This window comes from Nomascus leucogenys, chromosome 2 (genome assembly GCF_006542625.1).
Source record: "Nomascus leucogenys isolate Asia chromosome 2, Asia_NLE_v1, whole genome shotgun sequence".
Taxonomy (NCBI): Eukaryota; Metazoa; Chordata; class Mammalia; order Primates; family Hylobatidae; genus Nomascus; species Nomascus leucogenys.
Window position 1 is genome coordinate 118,728,085 of NC_044382.1, and position 26,593 is coordinate 118,754,677.

General features: G+C 34.8%; 1 protein-coding gene across 1 annotated transcript; it reads left to right on the plus strand.

Annotated features, from left to right (window-relative positions):
• Positions 1-26,416, plus strand: SLC25A46 (solute carrier family 25 member 46). The gene is made up of 8 exons (XM_003259817.3): positions 1-391; positions 3,348-3,390; positions 5,027-5,084; positions 7,561-7,638; positions 9,467-9,567; positions 16,774-16,830; positions 18,007-18,064; positions 22,487-26,416. Exons 1-8 carry the CDS (start codon positions 109-111, stop codon positions 23,063-23,065), a joined length of 1,257 nt encoding a protein of 418 aa, XP_003259865.1. The 5' UTR covers positions 1-108; the 3' UTR covers positions 23,066-26,416.
• The last annotated feature ends 177 nt before the right edge of the window (positions 26,417-26,593 follow it).

The following is a 26,593-nucleotide window of genomic DNA, read 5'->3' on the forward strand; positions in this document are numbered from 1 at the left end:
GGTTGTCAGAACTTCCCCCAGACGCGGCGGCGGCCGACGGGAAGCTGTGTGGGCTTAGGTCGTGGTGGCGGGTCCCGGGCGGGCTCGCGTCATCCTGCCCCCGCTGTGATGCATCCGCGGCGCCCGGACGGATTTGATGGCTTGGGCTACCGGGGTGGTGCCCGGGACCAGCAGGGCTTTGGCGGCGCTTTCCCTGCAAGGTCCTTCAGCACCGGGTCGGACCTGGGCCACTGGGTGACAACTCCCCCAGACATCCCCGGCAGCCGCAACCTGCACTGGGGCGAGAAGAGCCCGCCCTACGGTGTGCCCACCACCTCCACCCCGTACGAAGGCCCCACGGAGGAACCCTTTTCCAGTGGCGGCGGCGGCAGTGTGCAGGGGCAGAGCAGTGGTGAGAAGCATGGGGACCGACACAGGGATGGTGGGTTAGTGGGGCCGCGGCTTGCGGCCTGCAGACCCCGGAGGCGGCGCAGAGGGTCCCGCCTCCTGTTCCTTTTCATCCTATCGCGCGCCACACCGTTTGCCCTCCTTTCGTCCTCTGCCCCTGAGGCTGGCCTCCTCTTCGTCAGGAACGAATTCTCCTGGATCAACTCCAAAAAAGACATCTGCCTTAGCTATCGGGTGCATAGCAGGAATTTTTAGAGGTTTTGGTGTCTCAACTGATGGCCTGAGTTAAAAAGGAGATTGGATTATTTACTGTTACCTGATTCATTTTGGCAACCCTATTTTCTTGATTTAATTAATTAATTAATGTGTTTACTTGTAGTTTTGTGTTCTGAAAAGAGAAGCCTTTCAGCATAAGCATACTTGGGTTCAAACTTGGTTGTACCATTCGTAATCTGAACAACTTAACCTCTGTGAGCCCTAACTTTTCTCATCTTTAAGATGTGTAGAAGAATCCAGTATGGGACACATAGGCTAAAAAAAAAAATAGTTTCCTTCCTTTTCCTTTTTAAACACAGGAGTTTTATCTGCTTTTCAGATCCCCAGTCTAGAAAGTTTCCTTCCTATAATTTTCCTTTCTGCTTTCCTTCTGCTGACCTAAAAACTACATATAAAAGTTAGAAACACTGATACAGTTTCAAGATAGGACTTTGGAATCATGACATAATTATTCTCCATGGGATGTCAGAAAAGCTGCAACACCGCGTGATGTAGATATTTTCAACATCCTTTTTTATTCATAAAATGTGAATAATAGCTTCCTCTTTCTGTTCTCCTGGAATTGTTAGAATAATAGATTAATGGTATTATTTAATATTAAATTTATTGTAGACCAGCTTTATTCTTATTTCCTCGAGTTTGATTTGGAAGTACAATAATATTTAAGAAGAATAGACTAACGAATGTCTAGTGAGTAAATGAAGATGTGAAGAAGAAGGATAGATGACTTACCTAGCTAATTGTCATACAATTAGCTTTTTGACTGTTACCGGTTTAAAGTTATGCTTTGACGGTTACAATGAGGAGGAGTTCCTTGACACAAGCAGGGGTTTATTTTGCAGCCTTAACAGGTGGGTGAATGTTAATTTTGCAGCAAAGATAGACACCTAAGAGACTTACACAGTAAACAAGAGTAAACCTTCCTAACACCTTCCAGAAAATGTTAGTAGCATCTTCTGTTACTATTTGGGGATGATCTATACATACAAAATGGGTAAGGCCGGGCGCGATGGCTCACGCCTGTAATCCCAGCACTTTGGGAGGCCAAGGCGGGCGGATCACGAGGTCAGGAGAGCGAGACCATCCTGGCTAACACAATGAAACCCCGTCTCTACTAAAAAATAGAAAAAATTAGCCGGGCGTGGTAGCGGGCGCCTGTAGTCCCAGCTACTCAGGAGGCTGAGGCAGGAGAATGGCCTGAACCCGGGAGGCGGAGCTTGCAGTGAGCCGAGATCGCGCCACTGCACTCCAGCCTGGGCGACAGAACGAGACTCCATCTCAAAACAAACAAAAAAAAGGTAAAATCTAAGGTAAAATTACCGTAGGTGGGTAAAAGAAGCTTTCTATTTAGCTTATACATTTTTCTAGGGTGAACCGCGTAATTTCCCAGGAACATGCTTAGGTGGCCTTGTTCTGATTGAAAGGGAATAGTGAGGGCAATTGCTTCACTTGAAAGAGAAGAGGAGAGAAAGAATTGTTAACTTGTGAATATTGTATTATAGTTAGAATTTGATGTCTGGTCCCCTGGGGTTGTAATAGTTCACCACTATGACTTTGAGTTTAGTCAAGAAGAAGGGCTTTTCTCTTTTGACATATGCATAGGAATGTTTCCAGCTGTGAACTTTTCCAGTAACATAACACACATACCATCTGTAGTAGCATTTAGGTATCCAGTAACCTACTCCAATTAATTAAACAGCTAGCCTCAAACTATTTAAAACTTGAAGAGACGGGGGAGAGCTGTATTTACCCATTTTGGTTATCCCTAAGTACACTTTCAAGTTAATAATTTAGGGGTGCTTTACTTGTAGTTATTGGTTTAATAAAGTGCTCTCGGTCAGTAACAGTGAGTAACTAGTTTTACAGCATAAGACGTAAAGTCGTAGGTGGAATATCAGCTGCGGCCAACCATAGAAAATTTTTTATTTGATTGGAATCAGAAGCTGAAAACTGGTAGCCCTTAGGTTCTGTCTGGATATTTGTTTCATTAGGCCAAAACAATGTTTTAACAATATTTGAAATAGTTGTCCAGGACTTTCAGATTGGAAGCTTTTATATAAACTGAGAATATCTTTTTTTTTGAAAAAATTACAGCTTCAAAACCCTGGGCCCACACTCTAATGTGGCAACAATCAATTGGAGTGAAAGAGTAATTGTGCTTTAAAGACTCTACACCTTGTAGGCTGGGCGCGGTGGCTCACGCTTGTAATCTCAGCACTTTGGGAGGCCGAGGCGGGCGGATCACGAGGTCAGGAGATCGAGACCACGGTGAAACCCCGTCTCTACTAAAAAATACAAAAAAAATTAGCCGGGCATGGTGGCGGGCGCCTGTAGTCCCAGCTACTAGAAGAGGCTGAGGCAGGAGAATGGCGTGAACCCGGGAGGCGGAGCTTGCAGTAAGCCGAGATTGCGCCACTGCACTCCAGCCTGAGAGCGAGACTCCGTCTCAAAAAAAAAAAAAAAAAAAAAAGACTCTACACCTTGTAATTCGCCACAGACCCCAGCAGAGTCCTTCATTCATTTAAATTATTTCCCTGGCCCCTATCAGAATTTGACTTTGACGTTTAAATGAACAGCAGGTTAATAAAATAAATTTTTTAAAATTGTTTTGAGACTAAACCTAAATTATCAGTAATTGGTTATCAGTAATCTTATTTTTTTATTTCTATTTTTTTTTACTTTAGAACAGCTGAATAGATTTGCTGGATTTGGTATTGGACTTGCAAGGTAATGTTTTATCTAAAGATGTTTAAAGCTTTTATTTATTTAATTTAGAGTTTTTCTTTATACTATTAAATGATTATTATTGCTTCCTTTAGGTTGTTTCTTTGAAGCAGCAGCTTAAGTTTTGAATAATATTTTGCAGAAAAAAACATGATCATTATTTAAAATATAAAATTTGATAGTTTTTCCAGTAAGGATAGACTAGTCACCCAATTTTATAAACACAAAGTAATTTTGTAATGAGTATTATAACTGTTTTCATGGGTCTATCCAAAAAATAAAATGAAGTGTAATCTTATCTCTCTCCCATCAAAAAAAGTAATTTAGAATGGGGTTCATGAAGATCAAATGGCTCTGCTGATAAGAACTTTTTTCATAGGACATTTTCTGAAGGAAAAATTACATGGCATTTAATGATGCCATGTAATTGACGTGTCATTTCCCACATCAAACATACAGAGATCTAGTTTCATTTTATACTGTAGATATTAATATTATGTATTATGTATTGTTTCCCTTACTTACCTGTTTGCAGATCTGGTTTTCATTCTTTTCATGGGTCTATCCAAAGAATAAAATGGAATGTAATCTGTCTGTCTCCCATCAAAAAAGTAATTGTGCCTGGAGGCTTCTCTCTAAACATTCTAATGCTTACAAGATATTTAGCAGCGTAGCATCTAGATTTTGTTTATAATCAGCATTTGGTGATAGCATTACTTTTTTTTATATCTAACGATCATTTTAAGAAAAGCCTTTAGTCTTGATTATTGTGATCCTTAGTGAATACCATTTTCAAAAACATTGGAATTGCACAAAGCTTACATTTTATGCCATAATGATCATTATTTTAAACATTTTAACCAAGAAAAACACCTTATTTGCATAATTAAACCCAAGGGTGTTAATGTCAATATAAATAAAATCTGTGTTTTCCATTCTGCTGGAGTTGTTTTTTGCTTCAGTATTTATACTTAAAGCTTTGATTCATTTGATAGACTATTATTACATATAAATATGTGTGCACGTGTATGTACATGTCACTGTGAGACCTGAAACCCACAGCTGTAATTCTTTTGTGGGGCACGTTCTCAAAATAAATATTTAATACATAAATATTAGTCAATTAACATGGTCATTAAGAATCTTATAATTTAAGATTTATACTTAAATTTATACTTAAACCTTATAATATAAGTGCATCAAAACCAAACATTTTTAGAATGGGGTTCATGAAGATCAAATGGCTCTGCTGATAGGAATTTTGTTCATAGGACATTTCTGAAAGAAATAATTTGCAGCATTAAATGCCATTTAATTGATGTGTCATTTCCCACATTAAACATACAGAGATCTAGTTTCATCTTATACTATAGACTTTAATATTATGTATTATGTATTGTTTCCCATATTTACTAGTATGCAGATCTGATTTTCATTCTTTTCATATTGAATTTTGTTGTGGGTAGAATCATTTGCAAACATTTCTAGACATTTTTAAAGATCTATTTAATTTTTTTAAGAATGGAAAACATAAAATAATGCATGATTCTTCAGGCAAGAATCATTTCAGAAAGATACATGCTGTAAATTTAATTTATCTCTATGTAGATATACATATACATAAATTATTTTTATATAGTCTCTTTACAGAAAATGTATTGGCACATCCTTGCATTGTTCTACGCCGCCAATGTCAGGTAAATGTAATTTCTATGATCTTTTGAAGCAATACTTCTGACCCTAATATGAAGGGCAGAACTCACATAAATGACATGAAACCAGGTAATTGTTACTTCATGTGAAATGTTCCAAACTTTTTGGTCTCAAAACCTCTTTAAAGTCTTAAAAAAATATTGAGGATCCTAAATAACTTTGGTTTATGTTGGTCATACCTATTGATATTTACCATTTCAGAAATTAAAATTGGGAAAATTTCAATGCATCTATATAATTCATTAAAATAATAACACCTATTAGTAAGATATTTTTATGAAAGTAACTATTTAGCATTTTTGCAAATATCTTTAATACCTGACATAATAGGAGAGAGCCAGTTTCTCTCATAGGCTTCTGCAGTCAATCTGTTGCATCAGGTGGTTTTTGAAAGAAGCAAGGAAGTTTAGTCTTGTACACATATGTAGTTGAAAGCAGGAGAGGAGTATATTATATTCTTTTGAGATAATCGTGGGTATTCTTTGCAATTGCACCGAAACTCACTGTGTAGTAGTTTCTTAAAGGTTATTTGCAATGTGAAATCAAAAATCATTTTAGTGTACTTGTTATACTTTGTTACATTAAAAAATCCATTTAACTATACTGCATCTTGAATAGATATTTTTACTTATGCATGATTCCATGTAATTGTGCATAAGTTATTTGAAAATTATTGACCAATTGAGTTACATAGATCTTCTTGATATTACATTTGATTATAAAATATCAAAAAATTGTCTTCATTAAAAATACTACTGATCTCACTAGAAATGTCTTTAAGTATTGTTAGCTCTTGACGATGCATATAGATTTTCCAAAATTCTGAGTTTTACTTGAAAATTCAAACTTATCATTGACAGTAAATACTGTTATTTATTTTTGTTTTAATCAACAATCTCACTTTGTTTATTTTTTAAAATATGTCTGTCCTGAGGGTGAATAGGTATAGTCCATCAATGAGTTATTCTAAGTAAAAATGATGTTGCATGAAAAAAGTGGCTAGTTTAGCTTGCAGTTCTATCATACAAGTGCTTTCCTCATGACAGCAATCTACTTCCTTATGTAACACACAGGATATTAATTAGAAAGAGGATATGTACTCAAAGGTCAAGGATTCATAAAATTAACATTTCGTTACTTCATCATCAAGGATATTCCTATATGAAGGTTGCTTTTTTCTCCCTATGGGTAAATGAGGTGAAAAATTACTGTAAGTACGAAAATACAGTTTGATGGTGCCACCTGAATTTGTGCTAATGAGCTGGGAGTTTTACCTACCGTTGCTTTTGTACCATTAGTGACAATGTCAAGACAGTGAAAAAAGCAAATGATATCTTAGTAATCACTAGGAAAATAATTTTGAACTTGTCAAGCCCCGGAAAGGGTAATGGGGCCCTCAGGAGTCAGTGGACCCCACTTGCAAACTCTGTTATAACCTAATTTTTTTTGTTTGTTTGAGACAGAGTCTCGCTCTGTTGCCTAAACTGGAGTGCAGTGGCATGATCTCGGCTCACTGCAAACTCCGCCTCCAGGGTTCACGCCATTCTCCTGCCTCAGCCTCCCGAGTAGCTGGGACTGCAGGCGCCTGCCACCGCGCCTGGCTAATTTTTTGTATTTTTAGTAGAGACGGGGTTTCATCGTGTTAGCCAGGATGGTCTCGATCTACTGACCTCGTGATCTGCCCACCTCGGCCCCCCAAAGTGCTGGGATTACAGGCGTGAGCCACTGCGCCCGTCCTGTTATAACCCACTTTCTTTGTAAAGTAATGCTTCCTATATTTGTTTGCTGTTAAGAGTTCAAAACGGTATAAATCATTATAAATTAATCTGTTCATGCTTAGCACTGAAAAGTATGTATACAGAAATACTATTAAAGTGGCATTGACTGTATGTGCCACAGAACAGTGTATTTCAGATATATATTTTACATGGTAGTAATATTAACATGGAGATCTAATGGATACGTTATATATAAGTAACAAATATATTATTTTTAAATGTTTTATGAAATAATACCATTAGAATGTAATACATTTACATTCTAATATTTTATTGTTTCACATAATAAATATTGTTTTGACACTCCCCCAATTGATTTCATATACCAGTCAGTTGCCACGTATAGTTTGAAAAATGCTTGCCTAAAATGAACGTGAGTTGGGAGATATAATTCAGTTATTTAAGGCAAAACAAATATCAAATAAGACCCTCTTTATTATATAGTCTACAGTACTGTGTGTATTATGCATTGGTCTTCAGATTGTATTTATATAACCATACATACTGTACTTTTAATAGGTTATTTAATGCACTTTTAAGAGTAATTTTGCTTATGTGTAATTTATGTTGACTTTGGAATTAACTTTTGTTTATACTGCAATTCCACCATATATCTTTCATGGCTCTGTTACTTCTTGACAAAACATTAACAGAAAAAAATCATTAAATATCTTTTTTACAGGTTAATTACCATGCTCAGCATTACCATCTCACTCCATTTACAGTCATCAATATTATGTACAGTTTCAACAAAACTCAGGTGAGAATTTTGTCTGTGGATTCTATTAAAGGTTTATATAAGTGTCATTTGGGCTTAGTAATCATTAAAGCAAGAATAATTACTTTCAATTTGGTCAATAAAACATCTTAACTGTTGTAGTAAAACTAAAGTAGCACAACAATATGTTTTTGAATCTTTCAAAATTTAATTTAGCAAAAGTACAAATTAATTTAGCAAAACCACAAAGAGCTGTGCTAAGATGATGTCTCTGCTATCAAGAGGCTCATATTTATTCATGGAGACAAAATCTTAGAAGATTGTGCTGCAGTAAGATAAAGGCAATATTAGAAGTACAGAATGCTGTCAGAATACAAAAGAGAAGTACCTTATCAAAACTGGGCTGGGGCACAGTGTATGGCTGGGAAAAACTTTGGGAAAAGGAAGGCCCGAATTGTGTGCTTCTTGTTGAGAAGGCTAACTCTTCATGATGAGGATAGAGAAAAGGTTTTTAAAGTAGACATGTGAAGGTAGAAGACAAAGAGAGATCATAATGTTTGGGAATGGATTTAATAGAGTACAATGGGAGCTTGAAGTGGGGGTTAAAGAGTAAGAGAAAGATGAAAAAGTAGCCAGAGAAGTAAGCAGGATCCAGATTCTAAAGCACCTTAAGAATTGCACACTACTAGATGTTAAAAGCTACAAGAGTATTGTTGAAGGTGTTTTAGCCATGACCAAAGTATCTTGAAGAGCTTTGGATTGTTTGGCAATATCTATTAAAATTTAAAATGTATGTGTTCTTTGACTTACTAATTTCACTTCCAGGAACTTATCCTACATAGATGTGCACATATATATATGCAAACATACATATATACAAGGACGTCCTATGACATTGCATATAATAGACTGGAGATTATTAAATGTCCATCACTAGGGTACCAGTGAAATAATTATGGTATATTATGGTGAAACACCTTGTAACCTTTAAAAATAAGAGGGTAGCTCTGTGTATACTAATGTGGAATGATCTCCAGGATATTTTTTATGTTTCAAGATAATACTACCTGTTAAAAATAAACAAAACAAAAATATTTCTATAACATATACACACAGATATACTTGTATATGCATGGATTATCTCGATAAATTTTAAAACTGCTGCTGAGGACTGGGATGAAAAGGAGACAGACTTTTCAACTGATACCTTATTGCTTCTTTTTAATTCTATCATGTATATCTATTAATAATATAGATAAATAATAGGACTATTACTGATAGCATCATGCAAAGGGGCAAAACCAGAGACAGTGAAACTTGTAGTCAAATTGATATAAAGTAATAAGTTAAGTATGGAGAAAAGCATGGATTTGTAAGATACTAAGGGAGTAGAATTTGTAGAACCTGGGGACTGATTAGATAGGAAGAGTGAGAGAAAAACGTTTTCTAGATATATTGTTTGGACACTAGGATGATGAAGCTGCTATCTAGGGAAATAGGAAATACAGCAGAGAAGGAAAGAATTGGTGTGGTATGAGTGAGTATGATTGGGTTAAGTTGTGGATATGTAAGTTTCAAGTTACCTTGTATCATCCACAGGACAGGACTAGTAGGGAGGTGAATATATAGATATTAGGGATATTTAATAAATTAGTTAATCATTAGGGGTTTTAATTAATAGGAATGTTCTTCTTGGCCTAAGCATAACTTTAAAATGATATAAAATTAATTTAATTATAGTTCTCTACTAATATTTCTATTAGAATAATGTTTTATTGGAAAATATCTACACAATATCAAGTTTTATTAAGATCTTTTGTGTTTCAGATGTAGGTATTAACAGAAATAACATGAATTTTGTTCAATTTAGGGACCTAGAGCCCTGTGGAAAGGAATGGGAAGTACATTTATTGTCCAGGGAGTCACACTTGGAGCAGAAGGCATAATTAGTGAATTTACACCTTTGCCAAGGTACCTTTTTTTTAGCATTTCTTCAGTATTAGTTTCATGTTGTGATTTGTTTTTAGATGCAGGGGGTACATGTGCAGGCTTGTTACATGGGTATATTGTGTGATGCTGAAGTTTGGACTTCTAATGATCCTCTCATCCAACAATTCTCAACTGTGTAAACATCATACCCAATAGGTAGCTTTCAACCCTTGTCCCCATCCCTCCCCTATTATATTGTTTTAATAATAAATAAAAAATATCTTGAATTTGAAAACTTGTCTGAAGTAACTAAAAGAAAAAACAAAGAATAAAATTAATTATATATTATTAAATTAGTATGTGATAAAGAAAATGTGTCTTGGCTTAGTATCTATTGAGATGTATCTTTCAGCTCCTACTGCTATGTGCCAGCAACTACCAGCTGAGGAACAAATGTGGGTATGTGAGCAATTCCCGCTCTTTAAGTATTCATTTAATGAAGGAGACACTTGTAAGCAAGAAGAGGTAACATGTCCAATGTCATGGGGTTGGAGAGTCTAGGTAATAAAAGAAGTGTCTTATGCTCAGAATATTGGGTATGTATGAAATGGAATATTAGGAAAAGCTGAGGTGCTACATTACAATACAATTGTGCCTTTGTAAGTGTATTCTCTGTGGGGTTGGAATATGTTTCTTTTTTTAACATATAGATATTCTGATCAAGATATATTCAAATGGCAGTGTAAAATAAATGGAGTAGTTAAACAGATTTATGGAGATCTATTGTAATAATCTAGGCGAGACTGAGAAGGTTCTGAACTGTGGAACAGAACAGAAAGGGATGAGCTGGCTAGACATTTCTGAAGTATAGTTGATGGTCATTGTGTTAGCTTGGTAATTGGAGATAGGAGAGAATGAGTTGTCAGTAGTGACTGAGATTTCTAGATTGGCAGATGTTAACCAAGATGGAGAATTCAAGAAGAAGAAAAATTTGGAGTAGGGAAGAAGATAAAGAATTTATCTTTCAATAAATGAAGTTTGAGATTCTTGCAAGACATCGACGGAGGGGGACATGTCTAATATTTGGTTGGAACCGTGGATCAGAGTAAAAAAAAAAAAAAAAAAGAAAAGAAAATTGAAGCAGAGGCAGAGCTTTGGGTATTGTGGCATAAAAGTAGCAGTTGAAGCTTAGGATAGGTGAAATCATCTAAGGAGAAAGCATAGATTAAATGAATAAAACGGACCAAGGACAGAATCCTAGGCATACCTGTGTGCTGTGTGTGTGTGGGAGTGGTGGGAAGGGGGGTAGTTGGGGGAGATAATGAGAGAAATTAGAGAGGTCCTCAGAACAAATTGGAAATAGCATAAGATGTAGGACAATCATGTTCTAGAAACCAAAAATGGGAGAATTAGAATTGTAGATACATTTGAGAGAGAGGGTAGAGAAATTAGGGAAGTTTGTTTTTGGGTCTCTCTTTTCTCTGTGAAGCAGGATACAGGGTTATTTGGTGAAAAAATGATAAGCATTGGGGTTGTAGTAGAAAAGCATGAGAGGAATGATACACATTTGGGACAGTCACAATGATGGGTAACAAAGGAATCTTACAAAGAGTATATGAAAGGAATGTTAATAGGAAATATTGGAAATTAGAAATTTTTAAGGTGCTATTTGGCATTACTCTGATTTTCTATATCAGCACTGTATTTTTGTATATCATCCTATCAATAATGTTAAAGGCTTTGGAATGGTTTGTTAATCCAAATTTATTCTCTGGCAGGGTGAATTTTTTGGATTGTTAAAGAAGTGAGATAGTTGAAGGCATAGCTACTAGTGTAACGCATATGCCCAATGTTGGGATTTAGTCCTTATAGGGAAGGAAATGAAAGCAAGAGAAACTGATATTAAGCTTTTTTCCAATGTGATTGCTTTTGAAGGACCTCAAAGTCTTGAAGTGCCTTAAATAAAGCTTTGCTAAAAGGTTTGAAACAAAACAAAGATTAGAAAGGTCAGCAACATTTGGGCAGTTCAGAGTTTCTTGTTTTATTCTTTAAAAATCTGTATTTCTTTGTTTGGCTAACTATTCACTTTATTGCTTTTATATCACTAGATAAGATCCCAAGTTAGTACTTATAGTCAAATATTCTTGAAATTCTGTAACAAACAATTCTGTAAAAAAATAACAAAATGCAGGAAATTCCATTTGGTAGAGTGAAAAAAATTCAATGCAGTTTTTCCTTGTATCTGTGGGGGATTGATTCCAGGACCCCCAGTGGATACCAAAATCCAGAGATGCTTAAGTCTCTTTTATAAAATGGTGTTGTATTTGCATACAACCTGTACACAACCTCCTGTATACTTTAAATCATTTCTTGATTCCTTGTAATACCAAATACAATGTAAATGCTATGTAAATAGTTGTTATTCTGTATTGTTTAGGGAATAATGACAAGTAAAAAAAAAACTCTGTATACATTCAGTACAGATGCAACTATCCCTTTTTTAAATAAATATTGTAAATCCACAGTTGCCTGAATCCATGTATGTGGAACCCATGGATATGGAGGGTTGACTGTATTTGCAACCAGAATACTATTGGTTCAGGTCCTGACTATTCCACTTTTTATTTCTGGGACCTTAGGCAAGTAATGTTGCCTCTCTAAAGCAGAGATGGAGGAATAACATTAATTTCAGTCTACAGGGAAGAAAAAAGAAAAATAGGAATGAGAAGTCATAGGACTTCATAAAATTTTATCATCTAACTTTCTTACTCAGTAGACAGACATGTCAGCTGAGTGGGAATATATTTTCATCATTTTTAATCTTTCTAAAGAAGACAAAATAGTAACCTCTATTGCATTGTTCTACTTGGATAATTTTGGTGATAAGCCCCACTCATTAATTCATTCATTTACTTGGCTAACATTTCCTGAGTACTTACTGTGTGCCAGGTTCTATGCTAAAAACCAGGTTTACGATGAGGAAAATAAACGAAAGGTAACTGTTGCCAGGAAGCCCAGAATCTAATAAAAGTACATTCACTAAGAACAATAATTCCATTAATGAATAATTGCAAATTGAAATTTGTTTTCTGAAGCAAAAGAATATAGTTCTATGGAAGTATTAAAGGGCTAGAAACAGTGTCCCTAGTGACATGACACTTAAGGTAGATCAGAGTGGTAATTACGAGGTACATACCAGTTTGTATAAAAATGCTGTTGCAGTGGGGAGCATAGAGAATTCAGGTGTAACTGAGAGAAGGCTCACATGGCTGGAGCTCTGGCCAAGGGTAAGGGTACAGAGCAGGTGGGAGCCAGAACATGTGTGGCCCTGTAGGCCATTTTAAGAATATTGAAGAGGTTCAGTAAGGCCAGTGACATCAGGTTTGTTTTCAAAGGGTCATTGTAACTGTAGATGAAAAGGTTGCATGAGGACCGAAGTGAATAAAAGGAGACATCTTAGTATTCTATTACAATAATAAAGGTGAGAAAAGATAGTGGCTAAGATCAGAGTGGTATCTTTTGAGATAGAGGTAAGTGGACAGTTTTGAAATATACTTAGGTCAAACTGAGGGAATTTGATGATGCTTTAGGAATGGTAGATGAAAGAGAAGGCAGTATCAAGGATGACTTCTTATATTTGGGCTTGTGTAACTAGTTGTCAAATGAAGCTGTTTTTTGAAGTATAGTGTGAATATCTTTTAAAAAATTATTTATTCTTCTTTGGGCAGATTTGACCTTTCCTATTAATGGGAAGAAGGCAGAGTTTGTTTCTGTACCCTATTAATGGGAAGAAGAAGGAGCAAACAAGGTCGCAAAACATTAACTAAAAGCAGTTCACAGAAGCTACTACATGAGGAGGATGAGCTCTGAGGTCTCCTAGCCTGGGTTTTTTAATCACATAACATTTACTAGGTAGAACAGGGGAGATAGTATAGATTTGCCAATGTTTAGGTTTTTTTATACAGTTTATGATGAAATCAGAGAGAAAAACAGCAGATCTCTAGTGTTCATTAAGTCAGCAAATTTATAATTTCTCAGTAGTATTACTTTTTAACAAATTATGTATTACCCAGGATCATCATGTGTGATCTCTTTATCTACTGCTAAACCCTTCCTAGTCCTCTCTCCCAGTTGCAGTGAGTTAAACCATGTGTCGTTCTACCCCCACACTACACTTTACTTAATTTACATGTGGCTTTTTTCATGATGTTAACGTGAGGTAGGAGTTCCTGTAACCAAGGCTACCTGTGTGGTTCAGTCTCTCACAAAACCCATTTGGTTCAACTCCAACTTAGTTTTGACTCTTCACACATTTGTGGTTATACCACTGTAAACATCTTGTAGTCTTCCTCCAACAGTTCCCTCTGAATTTGCTTATTTTAAACACAATGAAATCTTCCTCAAATTCAATAGATTTCCTTTCTGATTAACAGTTCCTGAGTAGGGAACACTGAAAGAGTATAAGTAGAAAAGAAAGATTTTAAGTTGGACTTTAGTACAAGTGCATTTTCCGGTCTTTTATCATATCCAGATGGAGTTGTCTGTAGGCACATGATACAGGGCTGGCATATAATGAGTTCTTAACTGAAGGTAAATTAATTTGGTAGATTTTGAAGCTCTAACCCTAGATATGAGGGTCCCTAGGGAAGAAGGATACCCTGTGGTAGAAGAATAGAGCCTGAACCTTAGCACCTCCAACAAGGGGTGGCTGGATTAAGAAAGGTGATCCTGAAAAGGAGTCAGGAGAGACCAGAAGACAGGATAAAAACCAACAGAATGGGCTAGTGGAGCACAGGGGCAAAGAGTGCTTCAAGGGGAGAAGAGGCTCTGATGGCTGCTGAAATGTCAAATAAGGTACAAACTTAAAAATGTCCACGAGATTTAATGACATGGAGATTATTGGAGACTTTGGCAAGAGCTGTTTTTGTTTGAAGCCAATTTGAAGTGGGTTCAGAGGTGAGTGGGAAAGTACAGATGTGAAAACAGAAAATTCAGAAGGTTGACTGACTAGGATTGATGAAGAGAGATAACTGGAAGATGACAGGTTTAGGGTAGGTTGGGGGCAGTTTTTTTTTTTTTTTTTTTTCCTTTTTTTTAGGATAGCTATTTGACCATTTGAAAATTAAAGACTGCTGAGATAGAGTTATTTTAGAATTGTATTGCCTTTTTTTGTGTTGATTATGCATAGGAGTATGTGTTTTGATCTGTTAAATGAAAAACTATACTGTTTTGAGAACAGCAAGGTACTCGCATAAATTTTATTAATTTTTTCGCTCATTAGGGAGGGCATTTTTTGCTTGGAAATAGTTAATTTAGATATATTTACATGTTTGGTATTTGCTAATGAATTATAAAAAGGTTTAGTGACAAGCTTTTAAGTATGCTTATTTAAATTTCTAGAGCTGTAACGGTAAATTTTACCCATTTTATAAAGTAGTAGAGAACAGATACAAGGAAGAGTCCCAAAAGCATTTTTTTAAATGCTTGGTTTTAAGTCTCCTTTTATCTTAATGCTCTTAAGAATTGGCAGTAGTCATCAAAGGGGAGGTAACTCAGAATTGACATTGTATTTAAAGGGGAGGCTACCCAGTCCTTAGTGTTTACCACAGTTTTATACTTAAAATTAGTGTCGTCATAAACTGTGGTAATACTTTCTGAGGCCATGAGTATTAGCTGTGCCAAGAGGATTTACAAAGCAGGTAACATATTTTGTTTTATAATCATAAAGAAACTTTCAGTAAGATGGGAGGCCTGATCTATTTTTTACATTTTTCGACTTAATCATTGAATAATATAATTTCAGCTACATTGTGTTGTTCAGGCCAAATAAATATCCTAATAGTAATTTAATCAGAGTTTGGCCCAGAAGGCGCTCTAAGGTCTTAGAAATCAGGGGTAGTTGCTCTATTGTCTGAAAGTCTCTGATGTATGTACTCCTTTATATGCTGTTGTTTTTCAAATTCAGTCATTTGAAATAGAAAATGTTTTTCTAGATTCCTGCTGTAGCCATGATGGAATGAGTACCAATTCCATCAGAGGAACTGGTGGTAGCAAGTCTTACCTTAATTTTGCACTTCCCTTTCTGTTTTGTTTTTTTTTTTTTCTCTTTTTCTTTTCATTTTTCTTCTATCTCCCCTGCCTTTTCATTTTTTTCTTCTTATTTGCTTTCTTTTTTTTTTTCTTTTTTTCTTAACTCTCTATAATCTTGACTCTTTTTGGACTTTTCTCTTGATAGAACTTACTCCCTTTTTTCCCCTTTGGTTCTATTTCATTTCAGCTTGCCTCCCTCCCTCCCTTCCTTCTTTTTTTTTTTCTTTCTTCCTTTTTTTCTTCCTTTTCTTTCTTTCTTTTCTTGTTTTCCAAAAGTAACCAAACTAGCAGACAGAATGCACACAGTCCTAGACCTTGGTTCCAGACCTGGCATTCTGCCTGTTTCCTTTGAACATTTCCCTATGATCTTTTTGACCCTGATTTTTCTCATCAGTAAGACAAGTGTGACAATATCTGCTCTGCTTATCTCACAGGATTCTTTTTTGCATCAAACAAGATGAGAGGCAGCACAGGCAGAGAGTACCGGGGTTTAGAACCCAGTTCCACACTAACTGGTTACTTGGCTCTGGATAAGTTATTAATCCCCTCTGATCCTATCTCCTTATCTATGAAATGGAGAAAATAGGGTTATTATGAAGATTAGAAATAGTTCATGCAAAGCACTTTGCATAGTCATGGCATTTAGTAGGTGCTCACAAAGATAATAGAATATAATGGTCACAAAATTATGTAATTGTACTAAGTAAAGATAATTCAGAAATTAGGTTCTACATAAATGTAATGTGTCAGCCTGCATTAGAGTTACTTAACTTTTTTTTTAAATTCTCATTCTTACATACTTTGTAAAGCCTTTTTTAATCCTGTTCTTTGTTTCCATATCTATTCTCTTTCTTTTAACCAATCGTCTTAATTTTCTTCCTTTAATTTCTCATGTTTACTTTCATAATCAGTTGTGCCTCTTGCTTCTCTGCCAGCCCCTTCTATCAGCACATATGAAAACACCTTGTATTTTTTTTTCTCTCAAACCATCACAGTTGTTTACACTGTGTTCCAGAAAAGAAAATGTTCACCATTAGAATATATTTCTCCTACAGACAAAAAAATTAGAAGTTGATTAGTGTTTTGAAAATTGGGCTAATTCCACATGTTTTAAATAACATGGCTTTTGTTTTATTTAAGTTTATTTTTATGTTTTAGGGAGGTTTTACATAAATGGAGTCCTAAACAAATAGGAGAACACCTTCTACTGAAATCGTAAGTATCAAAAAATGGCATTTTTATTGGACATTTTCACTAATTTTTATAGTATTAAAACTGGAAACAAATCTTATTAAATAAATGTAGAGAAGGAAATTAGAGCAGTGAAATGTTTGTGGGACTGTAACTTCAAAGGACAAAGTAACACAGAGTTTAGGAATAAATCCTGAAATATATATTATCTTTAAAATAAATCTTACTAATTTGAAAGGCTGGAATCACAGACTAATTTTGTGTGTGTATTCTTAGGAAGTTAGCATAGGTCTTCAATTTATTTAACCCAGATTTTGAAAGAAAGTATAACTATTTTATTGTTAATCAGAGATGCAAATGTATTTGTATGGTGATGAGCAAACCCAAAAAACCTTAGTGACATTGAAATGTAGTCCTAAAGGCACTTAGTTAATTTACAACGGTAACCATTTTTTAGATTAGAATTTTATTCTTCACTTTTTAATTTTTTTTTTGAAGATTGTGAATTGGAAATCCCCCAGCTTGCTGGCTCCCTCAGTGGGACATTCCAGCACATTATTACTTAGTGATGTTCCATTCACCTTGAAAACCACTACTTGCCAGGACCTGGCCCATAAGGGTTAGGTAAGTCCCACCTTGATGTTATTTTGAATAACTATATTTTTCAGGCTTGCAAAGTTGTAATATTACTATGTCTAAATATTGGTGATAGGAAACAACTTTGCAAAGCTGTATAATGTTGTTTTTTTAATAATAAAAGGGACTTCACTCACCATGGAAGACTGGCCTAACTCTGCTGGATGGGAAATCTGGGAATTGATATAAGAGGATAGTAACAGAAAAGTTTACTTGCTCAAATATCACTAAAAAGGCAAACTATGGAATGGATCCCTCATCCTCAATTTTAAGTTTTAGATTTATAGGCTGCATTAGCTGTGTGTAGGTAGATGTCCAGTCTATTTACTTTGCAGGCTGTCCTTGTTTTATCATTTGATTTTTTCATCTCTGTTGAATAAAGCATCCTATGTTACAGGTTTCTGAAGTTAATATTTTTAGGCTATAGGTATTAATGGTTGAAAACCTTAAAAAGATTATTCTAGCTTGAATACAAATTATGTTGACATATTAAAGCAGATATTAAAAAATTTAGTATAAGCATCTTGTTTCAGTATACTGATAAACTTGTTTTAATTTCTATAGCCTAACTTACGTGGTGGCAATGCCTTTTTATTCAGCAAGTCTGATTGAAACAGTGCAGGTGAGCTTTTTTTTACTGTCATTTTTTTTTTTTATTTAAGAATAGTTTTTTGACTATTCAGTATATTGTAGATATCTAACATTTCAGCAGAAAATTTTAAGACTATGTCTTAAAATATTTATTTTGTAAGTATCACAGTTATATCACACATTGCTTGTCTGTATATTTCCATTGCAATCTTAAGTCACACTTCTAGTTTTAATTATTTTTGTCCTTTCCATAGGCAACTATACTCTTCATTTAGACATCTCAGAACACAGCCTATAACTTGCTCTGAAAACAAAGAATCTATAAATTTTTTAAGGCCCTTACATACAACTCAGATGGTTGTGGCTTATCATTGGACAGTAAATTAATAATTACCTGAGAATAAACATGATGAATAATCATCCGAACAGGAAGCAGGTTGTCCCCACAGGTAGTTTACTGACAGGATTCTTTTAAAATATGCCTTTAAGTAACATTTGATACTATTGGGTGTGGTAAATAGTACAAAGCTGAAGCAATTTTCTGCTAGCACTTTAAATTCTGTTTGCTTGTGTTACTATTCCTAACCACATGGTGGCACTTTAAATACATTTATTTAAATGTCACCCTCCTTCCTACACTTAAAACTGTAAGATGAAGGTAGTTTTTACTTCACCTGTATACAAAATCCAACTATTTGTACCCCGTCTTCTATTTCCACATCAGATCCTCTAGCATATTCTTTTCTCTAGTATATGTGAGTGCCCTCTCTGTAAAAACTCCCACTGGATCAGCCTTTGCTCTTCTAATTACTCTTTTCTACCTTGTTTCTTTTCTGGCTGTATCATTCATCTTTGATTTATTATTATTATTATTATTTCTGTTAGAACTAACTTCAGTTAATTGAAGTTAATGTCTTGCGACCCAAATAATACTTTCCCTTCCCCTTGCATTTGGCATTCTGTTAAATAGATGATCATTTTTTGTATGGCGCTATAGAATTTACAGAGTTGTCACTTGTATAAGATAGCCTCAATTTAAAAGTAAGAGAAAAATGTCAGGAAGGTAATTATTTAAGGAAAAACAACTAAGCAGAATGATTTATTGGGGAAAATAATTTTTAGCTTGAGACAGACCCATTATCACATTTCTCTGCTTAAATTAGACCTGGGACTTTAGACAGATTTCTTAACCTTTACAATTTTCTTATCCATAAATTGTGAGTAGTATTTTAATAACTGAAGTGTAACATTGAATAAGTTATTTATATAAGTGCCCGGCTCACTATGTGATAGGGTTTTTTCTGTGTATGTGTTTTTTTAACCCAGTATTTACTCCTTATTTCCTGCTTCAAGTTTCACCTGCTAACTCCTTTTGATTTCTTTTGTCTGCTTTTCTAGAGCTCTTTTTTCTTTAGATTTCTCTCTCTTGAACATCTTTTTTCAATAACGCCTTTGCCATCTCTTCTCTTATACCTTAAGGCTCAATCCTTGACCCTCTGTTTTTTATCCTATACTCATTATTCTGAAAGAGCTAATTTATTCACAGGAATCATTAGCTCTAATCTTATGTGAGTTAAATCTTCAGACTCAACTTATAAAAACAATCTCATCTATCCCTCTAAAAATTAGCTTCCTTTAGAACCTCTTCTCCCTGGCAATATGTTAATGATACTATTGTTATCTTCACATTAAAGATTCAAAACTTTAGTTTTTGTTTTAGGAAAGTTTTTTATTTTTACATTTCTTTCATCCTTCATAATTACCTAGTCATCATTAACTTTGTAGTGGTCTATTTCTTCATTAAGAATCCTTGAGGCCTAGGTGGACGGATCATGAGGTCAGGAGTTCAAGACTAGCCTGGCCAACATAGTGAAATCCCATCTCCACTAAAAACACAAAAATTAGCCAGGCGTGGTGGTGGGCGCCTGTTGTCCCAACTATTCAGGAGGCTGAGGTGGAAGAATCGCTTGAACCCGGGAGGCAGAGATTGCAGTGAGCTGAGATCACGCCATTGTACTCCAGCCTGGGTGACAGAGTAAGACTCTGTCTTAAAAAAAAAAAAAAAAAAAAATCCTTGTACTAGTCCCTGCATTTTAAAAGTTAATACTCATACAAGATTGTTTTTAAGTTGCAATACTTATATATCCTTTTACTGATTAAGGATTCATATTGACTCATATTCCCTAAAATCAACTTCAGACTTCTTATTATAGTTTTAAACCAAGGTTTTAATTACATCACTTTACCTTTCAGATTATCTTCCTTAACTGCTAAACTTTTAAAAAAAATTTTATCACATATTTATTCAGTACTTGCCTGTATCAGGTACTGTTATAGACCCTAGGGATACAACAGCAAACAAAACCAAAATGCTCTGCTCTCATAGCACTTATATTCTTATGGGGAAAGTAGACATAAACAACTAAATAAAAGGTATATTTCATGGTGATTAACTGCTAAAGAAAGCAAAAATAAAGCAAGGAAGGCAAATAGGATGTGTAATGGGTAGGGAGGGGCGGTTAATAATTTTTAAGAAGATAAGTAAAGGTCTCACTGAGAAGGTGACATTTGTGTAAAGATCAACATGGATATTTGGGAGAATATTCTAAGTAGAGGGAAGGCAAGTGCAAACACCCTTACATGGGACTGTGTCATGTGTGTTGTATCATACGTGCTTGAGAAGTAGGAAGGATGCTGATATGGTTGGTGCTAACTAAGCACAAAATAAGCAAATGTTGAGTTTTATTTAGAGGGAAAGCAGGTGCAAAAACTCTTAAGTGGGACTGTGTCATGTGTGTTGTATCATACATGCTTAAGAAGTAGAAAGGAAGCTGTTATGGTTGGTGCAGAGTAAGCAAGGAGGAATACAGGACATGAGGCCTGAGTGGTAAGAGGGGACCAGATTATATAGGACATTGTAAATCATTGTAATAATTGGGCTTCTGTTTGAGAAGGATGGAAAGTCTTTGATAGGTTTGAGCAGAACGGTGGTGTGATCTGACTTACATCTTTATTAGGATCTCTTTGACTGTTGTATTAAAAATAAACTGGTGTGGGAAGGAGGTCAGGGTCAGAAGTAAGAAGATGGATTAGAAGGCTAGGCAAGCTCATTGTCATCTCATAGTTTTAAATATCATCTATTCACTAAAGACTCCCACATTTACAATACAATGCTGCTCTGCTTACAATGGGATTACATCTCAATAAACCTGTCATAAATTCAAAAAATCATAAGTTGAGGTATCGTAAGTTGGAAACCATCTGTAGGTCCATTGTGTGCCTTTTTCTGTAATTTCTATTGTGAACTCCATTTGGAGTTAACTTACTTAACATTTCTGAACTTTTGATCTTCACCAAATTGCTGTTCTGGCAATTTTTCAACTCAATAAAAGGCAATGTTATTCCTCCAGTTCCTCTGGACAACAACCTTGGGGTTATTCTTAACCCTTCTCTTGCATACCCCAAATGCAATTCACCAGTAATTCCCATAGACTTTGATTTTAGGATAAAAGCACAATTGAACCACTTTACTTCTGTTGCCACCTTCTAGTCCAAGCCACCATCATCTCTTTACTGGATGATTCCAGTAACTTTTGAACTGGCTTCTCAACTGATCTTGTCGTCCTTTGCACAACAGCCAATATTCTTTTAAAATATAAATTATGTCATGTCTGTCTTCTGCTTAGAATCAACCAGTTATTTCCCATCTGACTAGAAGCCAAAGTCTAGAGTAGTCTATAAGGCTGATATAGCCCCTGGCTACCTTATAAATTTCATCTGCTACTTTTCTGCAGTCATTGCTGCAGCCAAAGTGCCTTTTAGCAAGTTCTTTTGTATCTATCTATACCTTGGTAATCCATATCAAACTTTCTTATTCATATCCCCAAAATTCTACACAAGCAGACATTGCAGGTGGTAATAAGACTAACATTTATTGAGTGACTCCTAAGTGCCAAGCCTTTTTTCATTTAATATTCACAACAACCCTGTGCATAAAAAGTAGACAGTGCTCATTTCCATTTTTGTAGAATGAGAAACTGTGCTTAGGAGAAGTTAAGTAACTTGACAATGGTTACATAGCCAGTAAGTAATGGAGGCAGGATTTTAAACATGTTTAAGAACTATAAGCACTGTATTGTCTCCTTAAGCATTACATAGTTACTGGCTTTCCACGTGAGTTCTAAGAAGTTTCTTGAGATGTATCCACCTACACATCTCCCCAGTCTCCCTACCCCAATAAGATTAGCTCCCAACTTCACTGCTAGCAATTGTACGAGATTTCATTTGAAAAAAAAAAAAACTGATGCCTAGATAACAGTTAAAGTCTGCAAATCATGGATGTTTCCCTCTTCAGTCACTATGTTAGGATTTTAAAAGAACCTAGAAAGAGTCCTTTTTCTGTGGCAAAATAAGCAAATGTTAAGTTTTACTTATTTCATCATTTTTATTTCAGAGTGAGATAATTCGAGATAATACTGGCATTTTGGAATGTGTTAAAGAAGGAATTGGAAGAGTGATAGGCATGGGAGTGCCTCATAGCAAACGACTTCTTCCACTTCTTTCCTTGATCTTCCCTACGGTGCTTCATGGAGTTCTTCATTACATCATCAGCTCAATTATTCAGAAGTTTGTCCTACTAATTCTAAAGAGAAAGACTTACAATAGCCACCTAGCTGAGAGCACTAGCCCTGTGCAGAATATGTTGGATGCTTATTTTCCAGAACTTATTGCTAACTTTGCTGCCAGTCTTTGTTCTGACGTTATACTTTACCCATTGGAAACAGTTTTGCACCGCCTTCACATTCAAGGAACACGCACAATAATTGACAATACAGACCTTGGCTATGAAGTGCTTCCAATTAATACACAGTATGAGGGGATGAGAGACTGTATCAATACCATAAGGCAGGAGGAAGGAGTGTTTGGTTTTTATAAAGGGTTTGGTGCTGTTATAATACAGTACACACTGCATGCAGCTGTTTTACAGATTACCAAAATTATTTACTCTACACTTCTTCAAAATAACATTTGAGATTTAGGTTCCTTCACTGAGTAGTCTGGAAGATATAATCTGGATAATTTGCTATGAAGTTATGAGGGATAAAAGTGAAATACTGGGGAAGAAAATGGATTGGAAAGTAAAATTGGTACTAAAGCCCATACTGATTATCTTGACTTTGTTTTTTAAGGCATAGGTATATATTTTGGATCAAAATTCTTCCAAATTTGAAAACTCAATAAAAATAACACTTATTAAATTCTAGTTAGTGTAGCACTCACGCTGAAGTAAACGTGATCCTAGGCAGAAGCAAAATTTTATTATAAAATCTAAAACAAAACTTTATAGAGTTTAATCTATTCCATCTGACTTAAATATTTGCCAAATGTTTATTTTGCCTCCTAGATTGATGTTGGTATGGTATCCTTAATACAATGTAGTATATTAATGTCCTTAATACAATCAGGAGGTTTTTACCTTTAAGCAAATAAATTATGTCATTATTGAAAAAGACTTAAGGGATGATTAGATTTGGCAATCTGTAAGCAGGAGTATAAAGGTTTTAAATTGCATTGTCCCTATATAACTATCTTAATGGCTATATATATGTATTTTATAAAGCCATTTATGTATACACATGTAACTTGGAATTTCCTTCATCCCTACACATTTTCTACACTTACATCACCTTATTGCATAAAACAAAGTCATGCGCTTTCTGCTTGAACATCAAAATATCAAAAGCCAAGGTACCCAAAAGATGCAAGTCAGAGACAACATCCTTGTCCTTATCCAAACCCAGTGTTTTAGTGCTAGCAACTTAATTTGTCATACATTTATAGAGTTTGGTTTGCTTTGTTAGTTGTGTGAATCATTGGGCTGCTTTTAGAGCCACTGTTAAGAGAGAATATAAAATAATCATGACAATTACTACTCTTTCCGCATTTACAAATTGTGTACTTAAATGAACCTCATTTCCCTTTTATTTCTGAATGGCTTGTCTGAGAGGAAACAAAATTAAAATTCATCTGGGAATTTGTGCCTCTTGTCTACTATATAGTCACCACTAAATAATGGCTTCCATTTTTATTTTCTTTCAGTTTTTGCTTTAAATTTTATTTTCCAAAATAGATGTACGTGGAGGGAAAAGCAATTATTCTTATCACCTTTTATTTAAACTTCTTTAGATGAATACTGAAGAAAAATCCCTACCTTAAAGGAAATGTGCCCTTGTATTTTATGGGTGAGGGGAAAAAGTACACTTCAACATATAATAAGCAAAAAAATTACTAATCAGTTTAATAAAAACATTTTGTCTATTCCTAAATGTAATTCGGTGGGTTAAGCACTTTGTATAATAAAATGATATGTGTCTGCTCTATCATTAGACATTTTAAAGTTTCATTTCTTCACATGAATAATCAGTTGTATCACGAACCATTTAGCACTCTGAAGCACCGTGACTTTGCACTGATATTGTCCAACCAAGAATGCATACGAATAGAAATTCACTTTACTTGCTAAATGTCACAGAAATGGTTACTTTTTGCGAATAGTAGTGCTGGAACAAAAAAGTGATATCCAAAAAGTGTAAAAACAGTAATAAGTAGCAAATCTCTCCTGTGTGTGTGTGTAGTTACTGAAACACCGACATTTTCCATTTTTAAATTCCACCAAAAGGGGGAAAATAAAATTAAACCCCACTGATCACATTTTATATTTTATGGTGACTATTTTAGATTAAGGTTTACTTTGTCCAACCAATAGCATTTAAATTGTTTTCAATTAGGATAGTTTCAGATAAGAGTAAACCAGAAAATTTCAAGTTTGAAAAATTTCTAGAAAAGAATCTGAATAGAATCAAGTATTTACTAGTGAAAATCTGTAGGGTCCTTTATTTAGCTAAAAATTAAATATTTCAGGATATTTGTTGGAAGTTAGCATGAAAATAGTTACATAAATTCATTTTATTGTAGAATAATTATAAGACCGATAGGCTGAACCACACACAAATAAAGTTGATGTTGTTTTCCTTTTTGGAGAAAGAGAGTACAAATTAACATTAAAATTGAAATGTAGAAAGTAAAATATGAATAATTTTTTACAACCATTCCAAATTAGTTGAAACAAAATCTTGAACGGTCACACACTTAAATTTAAGCTAGCCAAATATGTTGCACTGAATTTTGAAAAGAATGAGTGAAGATAACTGTAAGATACACTCGTTCCCTTTTTAAAATTGTTATTTTTCTTTAACATGGGTGCCAAATCAAATATTCATGGGCTACGCTTAAGATAATAACAGCTCAAAATAATATTTTTTTTAATTCAGTAGAACTAATAGCATGATGAAAAAGATTCTATTAAATGTTCCACAGGCCCACTGGTCCTCTTATATAAGCCAAATTTTGGCCATGGAGCTTGTGATACACTTGCCTTACATTGTAGGGTTTCTTAATTTGAGTCAAGTATACTGAAAGCAATTAAAAACTGGTAAATATCAATTTACTATGTAAAGTGAACTTATGAATTAACTTACTAAATACATATATGTAGACCTTCCCAAAATGCCATTCTCTATTTTATGGGCTCTTAAAAAATATTATCTGGGTTAATAAGGTTATCTATTAAAGCCCCCAAAATCTCAGCACTAGATGTTATAAATATCAAATAGTAAAAACAAGGTCACTTGAAAATGGGTATTTGATACCTTAGCTGGTGTTTTCAGAAACATACAGAACTGAAGAGGTGAGAACTTGCTTACTTTTGCAGATATACCTGACTACTCACAACTGTCTTTTTAGCAGCGGTTTTGTTAAAACTGCACAAAGCATTCACTTTACTGATTGAGTACAAGTGCTTTAGTGTTTCTACCTAAGTATTAGTACATCTGTTCAGGAAATGAAAAAAAAAATGCTGCTTTATATTTGTTTTATCAACTGAAGTTGTGGAGGATGTTTGTCCACTGATCTTTTGAAACAGAAAAGAATACTTTGTCAGCTTCTAATAAGATAGCCAGGTTTGAATTATTTGCAAAATTTATATAAGCAAATAAAATATGTTGGTAACAATTCACATTGCACTAGAATTTGAATGATACTGTTGTTGGCATTTCTGTTTCTCTTTCAAATAGTTGTAAATAATCTCTTTTTCTCATATAAACTGAATGCATAATGTCTTACTCTTGAGTCATTTAGTGTCACTGATATGGTACCAAGTTGTATAGCAGAGTAACAAAATCATGATTTGACAATGAAATTTACATATTGCCTCACCTAGAGATGTTTTGTCTGTATGACTTTTTTTTTTTTTAAAGTTTGTCTTACTTTAAATGTTTCGGGTAAATTGTGTAATATGAAAAGTTCAATAAAATGTTGAAATAAAGCCATCGTTTTTCTCCTACTGATGTGAGAGAACTATTCAGGCTGGTGGTTAAAGATGAAGTATATTTTTTTAGGTAGAAATGAAGATCAACAAAATATGTGAAGTTAAACTTTTTTGCACACTTTTCAAAAAAATATCTATAGCCTCCTCACCACATCCCTATGACATTTTTGGAGT

Excerpts from the sequence above, each read along its gene's own strand:
- SLC25A46 (XM_003259817.3), top strand. The coding sequence starts at position 109 with ATGCATCCGCGGCGCCCGGACGGATTTGATGGCTTGGGCTACCGGGGT. Across the intron at positions 3,391-5,026 it reads TTTGGTATTGGACTTGCAAG|TCTCTTTACAGAAAATGTAT; the intron begins GTAATGTTTTAT and ends ATTTTTATATAG. Across the intron at positions 16,831-18,006 it reads GAACACCTTCTACTGAAATC|CCTAACTTACGTGGTGGCAA; the intron begins GTAAGTATCAAA and ends TAATTTCTATAG.